Source organism: Pleurodeles waltl, chromosome 4_2 (assembly GCF_031143425.1).
Source record: "Pleurodeles waltl isolate 20211129_DDA chromosome 4_2, aPleWal1.hap1.20221129, whole genome shotgun sequence".
NCBI lineage: Eukaryota > Metazoa > Chordata > Amphibia > Caudata > Salamandridae > Pleurodeles > Pleurodeles waltl.
Genome location: NC_090443.1, coordinates 608,589,248 through 608,605,430, shown reverse-complemented (window position 1 = coordinate 608,605,430; position 16,183 = coordinate 608,589,248). Strand labels below are relative to the sequence as shown.

The 16,183-nt window shown below is 43.8% G+C and overlaps 1 protein-coding gene across 1 annotated transcript in view; it reads left to right on the top strand.

Annotated features, from left to right (window-relative positions):
* LRRC39 (leucine rich repeat containing 39) overlaps window positions 1-16,183 on the top strand; it is a 113,110-nt gene that overhangs the window by 88,297 nt on the left and 8,630 nt on the right. The window contains exons 6-7 of the mRNA XM_069232168.1: window positions 3,740-3,885; window positions 15,803-15,955. Coding sequence (XP_069088269.1) covers window positions 3,740-3,885; window positions 15,803-15,955 — 299 coding nt within the window. The remainder of the gene's footprint in view (window positions 1-3,739; window positions 3,886-15,802; window positions 15,956-16,183) is intronic.

Sequence of the window (16,183 nt, the reverse complement as noted above, 5' to 3'; positions counted from 1 at the left end):
TTGTAATACATTGCCGTTTGAAGCAGAATCTGCCCATATGAGGCATTTGTACCTAGGAGTATTCGAAAACTACAAGTTAGTGTTTGAGGACTGTGTAGTTCCTGAAAATTAAAAGTACAATTTTAAAGGCAAATATCTTTTTTCAGGAAAGTTTTTTCTTCCTGCAAACTGTTTGCCCAAAGTGGAAAGCAGTAGACAAATTGTGTATTTTCAGAAACCAATAGACACAAAAGGTTGCAAATATATAACACATTTAAAGATGAAAGATAATTCAAGCTGAGCTAGAGAGAATTATTGCCCTGGTTATTTCATTTGTGCCAGAGGGTATCTAATGAGTGGATTGCTTTTTCAATAGTCAGTTAAGACGTTCAATATTGATGAGTTTTTTCCTGGCATTTCCTCAGGTAACGTTGCCCAAAATGCTTGTGCGGTCACTACCCATAATCCTGCTTATGGTGGTCACAGTGTAACGTTGACATGGTCATACTTTGGTGATAAAATCTGTCGGTAGTTAAGGAGGGTTTTTCTTGAGCAGAAGTAGCTCTCACTACGCAATAGGAAGGAAACCCCTGACTTATCCCCACTGAGCTTCCAAATGAGTTCAGCCCACTTTACCATTAGCCCAGCCCTCCTCTCCTGTGGTAGCTGCCGTCCCAGTCAGTAATATAAAATTGGAATGTCAGAATCTGTTGGTGTTCACAATGCACTTACATATTGGTTTGCTAACATCGGGCAGGTAGAGTGAGAGATAAAGATAAATGTTGTCAATTTTATGTTGGATTGAGAGTCTGGTAGCAAGACCATTAGCAAGCTTGGCTGTGAGGTGTCCGACGTTGCGGATTGAGATCCATCAGAAAGGTGTTATTGACTGCACTCATGCAGGACGGTTGTGAGAAAATGGTGTATGTATCGGTCAACATGCCTAGCTGTGAGCTGTGAGGTATGAGGTTGGGTGGTGGTGGATACAGTGAGGTGTTCAGCTGCTGGCAGAAGTTCATTTTCTTACCTTGAAGTGGAGCTGGCAACAGTATGGGCAGGTATACTTTACAGCCTGCCCTGTGCTTGTAGTCTCTGCAATTCTTACTGACATTGTTTTGATGTTAGATGACAGACAGTCGGAGATAAAGCCCAGAACTTTTCACATCTTGAAACAAACCAGTCGAAATGGTTATAATAATAACTATATTGCCATAACAGGCATGTGTTAGAAATAGACACTACAGCATTCATTTAATGTAACCGACATAGGCTTCTGTTTCAATGAACGCCAATCTTCATATGAAAAATTCGTGTTCAGCCTCAGCTATTTCTGCTGTTCGAAATCCTTTGCTTGTGGCTCATCTTCGTCAGGGATGCTCGCTCCACAGCATCGGACGGTGCAGGGATTTAGAGTTGGACTTCTGATGGTTATTTCCCTCTTTGCAACCACCATGCGAGTCTTGCCGGTCCCAAACAAGCATTGACAAAGCCAATAGGTCAATGTTGGCTGCCAACCGTTTGGCAATTCTTGTTTTGTCACGGTTTTTGCAAGATTATATTGTTTGGGAGTACGCTGGACCCTCGTCATTCTAAAAGAAAAATCATTTGCTGCTGGCAAAAAAGTTTTTGGTCTAAAAACCACATACATTATCATAGTACTCTTTTGCACTGAAGGGAACTGCTGTGTGTCTGGGTGTGTTCCATGTGAAAGGGCGGCATACCATAACTCATGGTGAGGTTAGCTAATGTGAATGATACCAACCACAGACTAATGGAAGAAGACTGGCGGAAACCCATATAAGCAAACATGGTATACGCATAACTTTAGAAAAATCAAACGGTCTTTGCTAACACAGACCTACAACGGTAAATCAGTCTAGCATTGGCTGCAAGCCAAAGGAAAAAAAATGAAAGAAAGAAGAAAGTGAAGGAAAGAGAAAAAGAAAAAGAAAAGGAATGAAGAAAGGGAAGAAAGAAACAGAAGGAAAGAAAAGGAAAGAAAGATAAGGAAAAAGAAAATGAGGTAGGAGAAGAAAGAAGGAATGAAAGAAGGAAAGAAAGAAAAAATATAAAAGAAAAACAAAGGAGGCAGGTGAAAGAAGGGAAGGGAGTATAAAAGAGGAAAAGGGAAAGAAGGAATGGAAACAAAAAACAAAGGAGAGAAAGAGGGCATGAAAAAGGGAAGAAAGGAGTAAGAAAAGAAATTAAGAAAGAAAGGAGAGAAAGAAAAGTAAAAAAAAAAAAAAAAAAGAGGATAACTTAATACAGAACAGTATAAAATTGACACAGTCTGATATGCTGTGAAATAGATGCAGGCATAAAAGCAAAACACCCCAAAAGGAATTTACAATGGCATAGGCAGAAAATTGGATCTTATAAAGGTAGAATGCGCCTCAGAAGCATCCTGCTATCACATCAGGCTCCTAAACACCAAGACAACACAAGTAATTATACAGTCCTATTCTATCCTGTGAGTCTTTTAACGTGCATAGCTACCCGAAAGCATCCCAGCGCTAGAACAATAATCATTATAGCCAGCTCACTGCCGAAACAAAACTAGTTACTGTAAAGCCAGGTTCCCAAGGCCTTACGAAAAGAGAATTCGTAAAAAACGAGAACGCTATCACTGTAGGGAATTTGCTTGTGTGCAGATGTGCTCATTGTGAGAGAGCAAAATAATCACTCAAAGTTAAGTTAACCAGCGGCTTAAGTACGCTGATTGTAGCGGGAGAAAGCAAAATATGAATGACACAACAACAGACAATTGGATGAAGAGGGGTGGCTGAAAGCCTCTGTATGTAATTAAATTATACATATTTTGATAAAATCAAGAAGGCTTATCTAACGCGCAACCTTTTAAAAAAAAAAATGCCTCTTACACAGTGAGAGATACTCCCAGTAAGTTTTTGACGTTTTCAGAAACAACCTATGGCATCGAGAGTTTGTTTCAGAACTATGAAAATATTGTCAACAATCCCACCATGCAATGGAAGGCCAGTAGTCAACAATTTTTGTTTTGTTTTTGCCAAAAGGACTTCTGCCAAGTTGACGAAAGCACTTTTTATGGGCGAGCACAAAGTGCTCCGTCCATTCTGTAATCTCTCTTTGGGCTTAAAACCACGCCCATGCCACGTCATTGGTTCGTGGGCTTGCCTTTTAAAATCCGCTTGCTTTCATTTGTGAAAGGCATGCATACATCATGCCTTTTCAGGTGTTCAGCCCACCTACACAGCACCGGTAAAGTACCAAAAACATACGAGGCTAGATGTTTTCAGCCTGGAGTCCAGACTACTTTATCTGTTTATTTTCCACGCAGCGCGATCGCGCTGCATTTGGCATAGCGCGATCGAGCTGCGTTTTTTTTTTTTGCTTTACAACGCGAATAGCTCTAACTCGAACAAATGCGAGACCCGTTGCATTGAAAATGCTTGTGATTTTTTTTTTTCCTGCTGTGACAGCAGGGATCTTTAAACAGGACTGTCTGGCCGCAACCGGCGTGAAAGAGAAAGGGCCTCTGTTGTCCCAGCGGCAGGTCAATGACATGAAAATGAACTCCTGTTTCGTCACAACCCTCCAAGCTCTTCTTTACAAAAACATTCAGAAAAAATTGCCCTTTCAAACTTGCACTTATTCTAATAATGTACTGTAGATAGGCTTTGGGAAATTAAAAAATTAAGGAGGAATTTAAAGATGACTCTTGAAAAAGTCTCTGCGCGGCATAGTGACTAACACACACTGTTCTTTTTTTCTATTTTTTTAGCTGAGTAACCTTAAGAAACTTTACCACCTGGATTTGAGCATGAACCAATTCACAACTATTCCTGAGGCAGTTCTGAATATGCCAGCACTGGAGTGGTTAGACATGGGAAGCAACAGGATTCGGACGCTGCCAGACGCTATCGATAGGTAACTTGTATATATATCCCTAACTTTTATTGCAGAAGTCCATTTTCAATGATCCAAATAGGCTAACTGTGTTTGCAATGGCTGGGCAGGTGGTAGAGGTATTTAAAACATAAGAATGACAAGAAGACCAAGGAGGACTCATTCCCTACCCTAACCAGGGCAAGGACTCATTCCCTACCCATGGCGTGGATGGCCTGATCATACAAATGCTGCACTGGTACAAAAGGGAAAGAGCAAATCCTGTTTGGCGCTTAATTTGCTGCTTGCGCAATAAAGAATTAAGCAAACAGAATTTGTTGCAGTACATATGAAGTCAAGAATATTTCACCTGAGCAAAAATCGAGGACAGGCTGTAAAACCATTGCAAAAAAATGTGATTCATCATCGCTTCTAAATCATTTAAGGTATGTAATCGAGTTTTTAAACAAAGAAAATGTGGCCCACGAAAAAAAATTGTGAAAAGCCTTGGACCAAGTGAATTTGCACTAGTTTTTGTTGCTTCGACGATAAGGAACTGATTTTGCGTGAAACACGTCATAACATTTCAAAAGAGCCCCAAGATGTAGTTCCTTTCCTTTTGGATCTGGAATAAAGAAGGTTGAAGCTGTCTCGGCAGCCTCGTGTATTCCAACAACAACAAAAAAATCTGAATGAAAGTGTATGCACACATACATTCAGGGGCTTTGGTCTGTCCTCTTCATTCCCTGGTCTTTCCAAGTGTCCTTCACTTTTTTCTTCCACCCACTACAGCATACAGCATGGGTATGAGGCATCCAATCTCGGCTAGTGCCTCCTCAGTCAGCGATGGCAATTTGATGCTTAAAAGCAGTTTACTTCAGTACCAGTGCTTTCATTTAATGTTTGTTTTTAATTTATTTTTTTGTGGTGGCTCGTATTTTTCCATTTTTTAAACACTCAGAAAACTTTCAGACTGTAGCATTTTAACTTTGTATTACTTTTGCACCTAATGTCTATTGTATATGTTTCAAAATACAACTTAACAGGTTTTTACCTAGGCCAGACATACTGGCTTTGCAAATGCTCGTTTACTCTATAAAGAGAGCCAAAACAGCGCAAAATCCCTCTGTATAAAATAATAAATGATTAAAAATATGTCATTGTTTGGCCCTTTTCTGCTTGCTATCTGTATTGCATGCACTGCTTGCCTGTATGCAGGGAAGGGAATGGCAGCAAAGTGGTGTAAATAAACCTCACGAAAGCACAACACTCGGCCATTATCAGCCCCAAGATCTGCCCCCCCCCCCCCCCCCCCCCCCCCCCCCAACTTTAGTTTGCCATCAAAGAGAGCTAAACTGAATCCACACAATTTAACAAACACGCGGCTTTTGCACCAACCAGAGCACCATACATAGTTCAGTGCTAGGCTGAACTATGGCGTGGAGAAAGCGTGGTATTTCTAATCAGGTAAGGCTTTTGGTTGGAGGGAGCAAAACTCGGAGTGAGAGGAGAAAAAACCGAGGTTCGGTGGAAGGTGGGAGAAAATACAGAGAGTAAAAGAAAGGTTCTCAAGTAGAGAGAACAACAATTCTTAAATAACTGACCCCGCATAATACACTGGTTGTGAACAAGATAGAACTCAGGAGGAGAAAATTTTAAAGAGACTATCGAAGGGCCTCGGAATAAAATCTTGAGTGGACGCTACTTGGAAACAAAAAGTATCAAACACTAGCAGTCTAAGACCATTATTGTTACGCGGTATACTGTCCCTGCAGATGCAGGGACAGAATGTACAGAAAAAGCACTTCAATCCCTGCCAAAACCCACATCGTTTTGTTGTCTTGAATATTCATGACAACTTCATGGATAGCAACGAGAGAAACTTCCACACACGCAATGCAGGTGTAAATCAGTGGCATCTAGCAATTTCGGATTTTGGGGTAGGACTCATGGAATATGTGGACTAGGTCTGGAAATTGGAAGCCACGGCTCTCTGGAGGTTTGAAAGTTCTTATTGTTTCCAAAAAGTTCCAGATCAGTCAACAGCGCGCTATTTCTCCAAATGGCCTCTAGGTGCTAATGACCTAACATTATCTGCTGGTTACTGACATCAATGCCAAAGCCTTGGTGAATGAGGGGTCAGCATTCAGACAAAATGGCAGTGGCACTTCTGACTCACCGTAAATCTGAAAGTACCAACGTGAAATTACTAGATGGAGCCAAGGGCACTGGGTGCAGATCAAGCATAAATTAGACACAAGCCATATCAAAGGCAGAACCTCAGCCAGGTTCACAGTTTTGAATGCTTCAACCATGTAGGGACTGGGCTAACCAGACTCAGCCTGCCAACCTTTTTAGGCTGAGCTTGGTCTTTTGCAAGATAAAAGGTCCCTAAACTCCCACTAGCAAATCAGTGGCGTGAACTTGTGTAGACCAAACTCCACAGCCAATCAGAGTAGTTGCAACAAATGAAGAAAACTATCATAAAAATCGATCTAGACAACAGTAAGGAAGGTTCAAATTGACAGTTACCTTGGCAAAATTATTTGTGGGCTAAGGCTTGGATCCAATCTCAGAGGGATGGGCTGGCAAACGTGCAATGTACTAGGATTACACATCTTTATCTGCTAAATTACTTCCTAGAGTTACGTATTGGAAAGCATCTTCCTCTCATTAACCAGCTCCCCCCCCCCAAGCCTATCTCCTTGGCTACCTCCGCTGGTAGAATCCAAATCCTGAATTTGGAGTAGGAATTGGTATGGGACTCAGGGAGGAAACAGCGCCCAGTATGCCCCAGATATAAAGCCAGGGCATCCAAGATCCCGAAAACACAACAGGACTTATTTACTCTAACTGGGTGTGACTTAACACAGTTTGGGAGTAACAGGTACACCAGCATAACTCTGGCTTCAGCAATACATTAGCTAGGTTGATAAGGGTGACCACAGCAGTCAGAAGGGGCTCCGGGGCTTCTGACTGGTAATGGAGGGAATACTTTTAAACAAAATACCCCCAAGTGTTGTGACTAGAAGCACACACAAACCTCCCACCTAGAGGTACAACCACTGTCATGTTGGCAAGCCAAATAAAATGGTGGAGTCTCCTATTTCTTGGTCAACCGCCCTCAGTCCCCCAAGTAAAAGGGCTACCTCCATTCACAGTTAAACCACTAAGCTATCCCTTCACATGACAGAGAGCTGGAGGAAGTGCAAGCCTTGCATACGTGCAATATCACATGCAGAGACGTATATTATGCTTATTCAGTGTGTGGGATGAAACAGTAGATAAACCTGACTGTTGGGAAAGCCCTTGAAGGGCAGTCCTTTTCACCCATCTGTTGATTAATGTCCCTGTGTCTTAAGCGGTTTATCTATTAGAGAAAAAATCTGTAGTGACTACAAAGAGGTCAACCCCCAGCATTAAGGACTAACTTAGCACCAAATCTTAACATATAAAACATGGAAACCTCTAACTTGAGTATAAAAGTCAGTCTCTAAATTCCTTATTACAGGCGACGTGTGACATCTCTATTAACCTGTAATAATGAAAGGACGCAGCTGTTCAACTGTATCCTGTTCTTACAAGAGCTACAGCTGCTATCGCCCGAAGTGAAAGGCCAATTACAAAGTAGAATTGCAGTCGCACATAAAACAAGGAAACCGAGAACTTTCTTTGTTTTTCTTTTGATATGTTTTGCTTAAAAGAAAAAGCGTTCGCCATAAATGAGGTAATCATGGCAACGTGTTTTTTTTTAATGCTATAAATCTTTGAGGAAAGATAGAATCGTTTACATATTATAAGCCACAGCATTTTTTATTCTGATTTACACAAAACTGACTGCACTAACTACTTGTTAGTGTGCTTAATTTCCCAGTACAGAATGTGGTTTTATTCTGCATGTCAGCAATGAAAGAGCACTATAGAGTCTGCTTTTATTGTTTATGTCTCCAACGAACATGACAGAGCAAGACACCAAGGATTTAAGAGGATTGTGGGAAGGGTGATGGTGTGACCATGTATTATAAATAATATATGCCGTACATTAAAAGTATATTGCAAGTCATACTGGAGTTCCATGACCTAGAAAACAACTCACATAACTCCTTGGTTACCGGAAATATCATTATAATGTATGGCAGGGATAATTTATCTCATATATAATTACTTATTCAACTGGTAATTCTAGGGCAAGATTAGATAGATAGTCCAGGTTCTTGTAGTCTTTACCAGGCCACATGGACATCATCTGGCAGCAGAAGAATTTACAATGGATGTTAAAGATGTGAATGTAAAAAAAAAAAAATCACCCACTCCCAGGCACAAGGATAAAAGTGAACCCCAAACGGGGGCTACACCTTTCGGAACAAATTCCATTCCGTAAGAGGAAGCAACAAAATTATGAGGGTAAGAGTGCTGCATTTTTGAATGACGGGCAGGAGCTGTCTGACCACACTATGCTTGGCTTTAGCACGGGTTGCAGTGCTGGGAACAAACTGCCACTAGTGGGAAACAGAGGTAAGTAAACGCAAGAGTGCCCTAGCTACTGGTGTTATTGTTGTACTCAAGTTTATGTCCAAAGAGTTGGCCGAATTCTCAGAAATCTACCCACAATAGTGCCATCTCTTACAGTTAATACACTAAAACAAAGGGACTAGTAATATTCCCTCTTCATAAACCCAACTGATGCTATCTCAGAACAATCAGACTCACTCAGCATTGTGAAATTCTTACACTTTATGACGTCCCCAATTTAGTCTTTCTTCCTCGACTCTTGAACTCTCTCTCTTGTGGGGGGAATTGCCCCACATATTCAATGACACTGTAGTGAAAAGAAATTCATTTGAAAGTGATTCATAGAGAAGCTCAGAAGGGGCCGTCCAGGAAATGATCTCAGCATACAAAATGTTTTTGTATGGCCCTTTTTAGAATTTGGAAAAAACATTTTTTTGCAGAATTGCTCCTAATCAAGATTTTCAATAGATTCATCTACAAACAAGCATTGGCAAAGTGAATAGGTTTCTCATATGCAAGAGACATTAGCTTTGCCCATGTGTTTTAGCCATATTATATACTTGCGTGGATACTGTCCAGCATGGCTAAAGGTTAGTGTCTTAGAGGAGAGCTGCTTGGCATGGAGAGTTGTAGAATGGAGTGGCGTAGAGTGGGTTGGAATGACAGATAACGAAGTCAGAGTGTCGCAAACTGGAATGCAGTAGAATATCAGAGTGGAGCAGAGTGTCTTGGAGTAGCGTAAAATAGTGTGGAGTGGCATAGAGTGTGTGTAAAGTGTTGTGGAGTGGAGCAGAGTGCCGTAGAGTGGAGTATTGTAGTGTAGAGAGCGTAGAGTGGACTGTTGTGTTGTGGAGTTGCATAGATTGGAATAGGGTGTCAGAGTGGAGGAGGGCGTTGTGGAGTATTGTAGAGTGGAGCATCAGAGAGTACAGTGTCAAAGTGGAGTAGTGGTGTGGAGGGGCATATACTGGAGTGTTGTAGTGTGTCAGAGTGGAGTAGAGTGCCAAGAAGTAGAGTGGAGTGGAGTGGAGTCAAGTGAAGTGGTGTAGTGTAGTAGTGTAGTAGAGAAGAGTGGAGTGGTGTAGAGTAGAATGGGGTGGTGAGTCATAGATTGGAGTGTCATAGATTGGAGTACTGTGAAGTGGCACATACTGGAGTAGAGTGGCTAAGAGCGGAATGGTGTGTCATGTAGAGGAGTAGAGTGTTGTATACTGGAGTGGTATAGAGGGGAGTAGCGCAGAATAAAGTGTCAGACTGGAGTGGCATAGAGCAAGTGGAGTGGCATCGAGTGGACTAGACTGGCGGACAAGAATGGAGTGGCACAGGGTAGAGTGGCATAGAATCGATTGCCATATAGTAGAGTAGCAGACAGTGGTGTAGAGTACAATGGAGTAGAGTGCAGTTGAGTAGTGTAGAGTGGCATAGAGTAGGTGGAGTAGAGAAGAGTGCCGTATAGTGGGGTGGAGTGGCGTAGAGTGGAGTAAAGGGTCATAAAATAGAATGGAGTGGCATCAAGTGGAGTAAAATGGGATGGAGTGGCATAGAGAGGAGTGTCTTGGAGTGAAAGAGAGTTGAGTGGTGTAAAGTGGAGTACAATGGTGTAGAGGGAAGTGCCTTTTAATGGTGTTGAGGGGAGTTAAGTGTCAGAGTGGAGGAGGGTTGAGTGGAATGGAGTAGTGTCTTAGGGTGGAGGTGTAGATTGGCATTGCATGAAGTGTCGTAGAGTGGAGAGGTGTGTCAAACTGATGTATAGTAGAGTGGAGTAGCCATAGCAGAGCCCTGCTGGGTCAGACAAAGGATAAACAACTGTACCTCAGAGAGAGGGGGTCAATAGACTTGTCTGTGCACCATGGCACAAATGTATTCCCAAGATAGCCTTATACTGTTTTGGTGAAGGGACGCCTTGCTGCAAACATTACGTTACAAACTTCGGGCGGAAGGTGACAAGCTGTCAATTGTTGCCCCTCAATCTCCACCCAAGAAGGCAGAGGCTGGACAGATTCGATGAAGAACCCTCCCCGTTGCTGCAACAGAAGATCCTCCTGAAGGGGCAGCGTGATCGGAGGATCAATGACCATGCTCAGTAGCTTGTGATACTAGGCTATTGGTGCCGAGTCCGGTGCCAAAAGAATGACTTGGGCGCAGTCTTTCTTGATCTTCTTGAGAACTCTGGGCAGAAGTGAGGCCCGAGTTATACTTGAGACGAAAAGTGCCGCCAAGCAATTGCCGCATTGGAAACTCCAATGCACAATACTGTGGACATTGCACATTCTCTGCAGAGGCTAAGAAATCTAATCAAGGCTCTCCCCACTGCTGAAAGAGACCTTTCAGAGACCAGATGGAGATGACATTCGTGATCGACTAAGCATTGTCGGCTGAGTTTGTCTGCTCTGCCGTTCAGAGAGCCCACCAGATGTTGAACCACCAAGGATATGCCCTTTTGTTCCGCTATGGCCAGAGGCGCAGAGCCTCCTGACAAAGGGTCCACGACACCACCCCATTCTGCTTGTTGCAAGACCACATGGCGGTGGTGTTGTCTGAACATCTGCACTACCTTTTCCTTCTGAGAAGGAATAAATGCTTTCATTGCTAGCCAGATCGCCCGGTGCTCCAACAGGTTGATGTGGATACTGAACTCCGACGGAGACCAGATGCCTGATCTCCACCTCTCCCGGATGGCTGCTCCAGCCCAGGAGTGATGCATCTCTCACTATTACTACTGTCAGCTCTGGATGGGGAAGGGAGAGGGATCTGCCTCTGACCCAATTGTGATTAGTTAGCCACCACTGCAGATTTCACATAGTCCCCTCAGAGATCTGGACCATGTCAGAGAGATTCCCCTGATGCTGTGCCCACTGGAACTTTAGGTCTCATTGCAGAGCCCGCATTTGCCATCTAACATAAGTCACCGACAGGATGCTGTTGGGCCATGAGGTCCAGCAGCCTCATGGTCATTCTCACCGAAATCCAAGACAGAGGCTGAAACATTAGTATCAGCCTCAATAGCCTTGACTCACGGCTTGGAAGGATAAGCCCGAAACTGCACTGTGTTCAGAACAGCTCAGATGAAAGGAAGCATCTGAGAGGTAGTCAGGTGTGACTTTGGCATGTTTATAGTGAACCCCAGCAAATGCAGGAGGTTCACCGTAGTCTGGAGTTTGCAACCAACAGCCTGGGGCGAGCCCACCTTCAACAGCCAGTCATCGTAGTAGGGGAAAACTGAAACCCCTGACCTGTGCAGATTAGCTCAACCACCACCATCACCCTGGTGAACACCGGAGGAGCGCTGGTAAGGCCAGAGGGGAGCACAGTGAACTGAAAATGCTTGTGATCCACAAGTAACGTCTGGGGGTAAGCAGGTCAGGAATATGGAAATAAGCATCCTGCAAGTCCATTGGTACCATCCGGTCTCCTGGGTCCAGGGCAAATAAAACCTGAGCCAGAGTGAGCATTTTGAACCTCTCTTCCCTGAGGAAGAGAGTGAGAGAACAAAGGTCGTGGATAGGGCAGAGGCCCTTGTCCTTTTTGGGTACCAGAAAGTAGTGGGAATAGCAATCACAACTTACTTCTGGCAGATCAACCCTCTTTATGGCTCCTTTGGCCAAGAGAACCGTGATCCTCTGTCATCCGATTGTAGGTTGGTGGTATGGCTTGAGGGGTAGCCTCGAAGGGGAAGGAGTAGCCCCTTGGGAATATCTACAAAACCCATCTGTCAGACATGATGGACTACCAGCAGAGCAGGTGATGGTGGATCCTGCCTCCGACAGGTCCCTGGTGGGGAAGAGTCAGACCAGGAAGGTTCGGAGGCAGCTGCAGTGGACGGGGTGGTCTGGCCGGAACACTGGCTCACTGATCCAAAAGGTTGGGGGATCTCATGTCCCCAATCACGCAGAGGCTGGGCAGCATGTGCGGCACAGTGGCTGGGTGAGAATGGATACAGTAGGGCACCCCCTCCATAGCCATGAAAAAGCACACTGAGGGGGCGTGAGTGGCCGCTGCAAGGTCCAAGGCCCTGGTCGTAGTATAAGAACACTTTCAGCGCTCGAGAGCAGTCTGCTTTTTCTTCAAAGAGATGGGTGCCATCATAGGGCATGTCCATAAGATTGGCTTGGACATCCCCCAAAAACCCAGCTGCCCTCAACCAGGCGTGGCGCCTAGGGGTCACTGTCGATGCAACTGCTCTGCCCGGTGAGTTGATCGTGTTCAGTCCACATTGGATCGTGAATTTTGCTGTATCTCTCCTGCTGCTTGGGAGAGTACAGCCAGGGCCTTCTCCAGGACCTGTGGCAGCACTTGCGCAACCATATCCCACAGGGCACGGGAATAAGGGCTCAAAAGGCATGCATTTTTCATGGACTGCAATGCCAGGCTGGTGGAAAAAAACATCTTCTTCCCAAGTGCATCTAGCCTCTTGTATTATCTATCCAGGGGTGCGTGAGTGTGCCCTGGGAAGTTATGGCTTGGATAACCAAGCTCTCAGGGGTGGGTTGTTGCCTAAGGAAACCTGGGCTGCCCGGAGAAGGGCGATGGCGGCTGGCAGTTGTCCTGTTCACAGGACCCCATTTGCTAGGTTTGGACGACTTACCTAGTAGGACATCCATAAGGGCTTCATTGAGGGGGGGGGCAAGGATTTGGAGGGTGAAGCGCGAGGCTGAAGCACCTCTGTCAGGAGGTTAGTTCTGACTGCCACTGAAGGGAGTTCAAGGTCCAGGACCTCAGCTGCCCTCTGCACCACCACAGAATATGAAGCACCCTCCTCGGTAGCCACAGTAGGAGGGGAAAGCATGCCAGTATCTGGAGAGGTGTCCAATCCACTGGATTCACCCAAGTTCGTACGCTAGTCCATAGGGTCTTGGAGCTGCTATTCCAAAGGGTCCAGCGACTCCTCCCATTCTTCACTGTACCCTAGCCCACAAGAAACAGGTTCAGAATCAGACTGTTGTGGTATAGGTAAGTGTATGTTAGAAATATGTCTGTTGTAGGACACTGTATTGTTAGCTTCACAAGGACAGTGAAGCATACATATGAGGATTATAGAATGTTATGAGTGGTTTGACTAAGAACTGTCGCTGAAGCTGTGAACACCACATGCATCTCACATTCCTCCTAAAGTGTGGTGGGTACATGCTTGACAGGAAATAAATTACAGTGAATTTAACTGATGCATGTGGAAGCTGTTCTTACACTGACATAGGAGGCAAGGCTCATGTTGGCACAGGAGTTGGTGTCATAAGACGTCCATCCCAGTCGGAATCGGCAATGAGGATGGGGAAGGTGCTGCCTGGGGCTACAGGCGGCGCTGAGACCAGCACTGGGGAAGATTGAGATAGCCTCCATGGGTGCCCCTCACAGCTGAGGCCAAAGCCACTGTCACAGAACCTGAAGGGGCTCCTTCTGACTCTGCAGGCCTGAAGGTGCTCTAGCTGTGTTGGATTACCCAAACATGAGGTGCATGGCCTCATAAATTTCTTTTAGTTGGGCTGGGGTCGATCTAGCTCCTGGAAACTCAGGGAGGCGCAGAGTCGGCTCCTGGAAACTCAGGGAGGTGCAGAGTCGGCCCAGATGCACTCTCCAAAGAAGGAGTCCTAGAACTACACCCACCACGCTCTCCAGACCCGTAAGCCAACAGACGAGGAGGAAGTAGAAGAACATTTTGCTTTCTTCGATTTCTTCCTGTGCCTTGACTTACCCGATTTTCCTGAGATCTTGGAGTGGGATGACAACGATGGAAAACTCTGCGACTGCTCCTGGGACCTTCCTCTCGACTGGGACTTCAACTTGTGTGGAGTCGATCGTCGGCCCACCATCAGCTTCAGGGACCACTCCATCAAGCACGACTTTGGGTCGTGGTTGCGCTCCAAACACCAAATGCATATGAGGTGTGGATCTGTCACGGACATCGCCCAATGACAGGATCCGCAGGACCTGAACCCAGTCGTCCTAGATGACATCCTTTGACACACCAGGAGTTAGCAACTCAAAAAAAACGTTGACTAAAAGTAAAAAAAAAAAAAAGGCCAGTGAAAAAAGACTGATCTGTAGCTCTCTTTGGATCAGTGATGGCTGTCGTGGAAAGAAAAGAACTGACATCTGCACGCCAACAAATAGAAAGCAAGCAAAAGTGAGTTACAAAATATAAAGCCAATGGTAAGCAATCAGAAAAATGCATTCCTACACAAACTTTCAGCATGTCTCCAATATGTCTCTGCAATGCTGTCTGGTAGGCTTCGATATAAAAGGGTAATGGAAAGCTATTCAGGCACTCATATTTCTGCAATAAACAAATATTGCATCATCACTGCATTGGGAAAATAGTGATATATTGAGCTCTATATAGACAGTAAACTATGAATTTAGGGGGGAGTCTGTTTACATGTGGTCGATTATCCAGGAGTATCTCATATTTTGGTGTTCTCTACAAAGCAAGCAAACACTTGTGTTGCAGCACGCTTGCTATGATATTTAGTAAAGCCAGACATAGCTACTATGATTAACTTGGCAGTCTTCATGATTGAGGTCACACTGCCATGCAAAAATAGCATTGCCAGTTAAGCTGCGATCAGGTTAGGATGTGATGATGCTATGTATATTTACAAGGTATTTCAGTAGCATGGAATATGAATATATAAAAACTTACGAACCTCAACTGCTACAATCATCTAAAGACCGCAAAACAGAGCAAAATATGCATCAGGAGTTGCAATAACAAATGAAAGGAATTACACTTGTGTATGACCACCTACGATGACTATTAAATTGGGACATAGGAATTTAGCTATTAAAATCTGCAATTTTAATGTAACATTAACTGTGAAAATATAACTAGTCCACAATACCATAAGATGCCAAAAAAAGAGAGTGAAGACTATAAAAGCACAACAGAGATTCAATAGTGGCAGGTTTGTGCCCACAAATAACGAGTTTGCCCAAGAAAGACACCATCTTTCGAGAAATAAAACACCCTATGGATACCGGAATCTGAAAACTGCCACGGTTAGCAGATTTTTGCAGTACTGGGGCAATGACCATGGAATCATCACCATTTTTACCTGGAGAGGAACATTCTTCTTTCAAATTTAGAAAACAATTCAATAAATTACCTTCTAAACTGTATTTGTAATTCTACCCATTTTTAAATATTGCATAGCTGCTGGCAAGCGAAGGACCTTGTAATGGCTGCTCATACGTTTAGGCACCAATATTTGCAATAGTATTATGAATGTGAACCCTAGCAGTGAGAATCACGAGATTTTAAAATTGTTGTAAATGCAAATAGACAAGTATGACATAATATAGTTTTTGGTTTTACCAGGCATGAAATCCTGATAAAGTTTTCCGGAATGAGGCAGCTAGCAATTTGTTTTATTAAAAATTTTAATGTGCCTATTCTGGAGTCAATAAATCTTCTTTTGTAACTGGATTAAATATAAACTTTTTACTCCATAAGTATGAAAAATCTGCATACACTCTGGATACAAAGGAATGAAATTGCAAGTCTTCCAGAATCCATCAGCAACATGACCAATTTGAGCACTCTCGTTCTCAGCAACAACAAACTTCAGGATGTTCCAGCGTGCTTACTACAACTCTCAAATCTGAGGTAGATATTATTTTTAAACTTTAAAATAAATGCTTGTATGAGTACCCAGTCATCAATGCTTAACAAGGGAGGTGACTTCAGGTAGTGGGCACCAGCACTCATTTTTGGGGTCAGAGACTTATTTGTCATCATCAGACTTAAATAAAACCGGGAGAAAGAGAGGGAAAGGCTAAAAAGCTTGAAAGAAGTAAGAAAAGAAAAATAGGAAAACAGTGAAAAAGGGAGGGA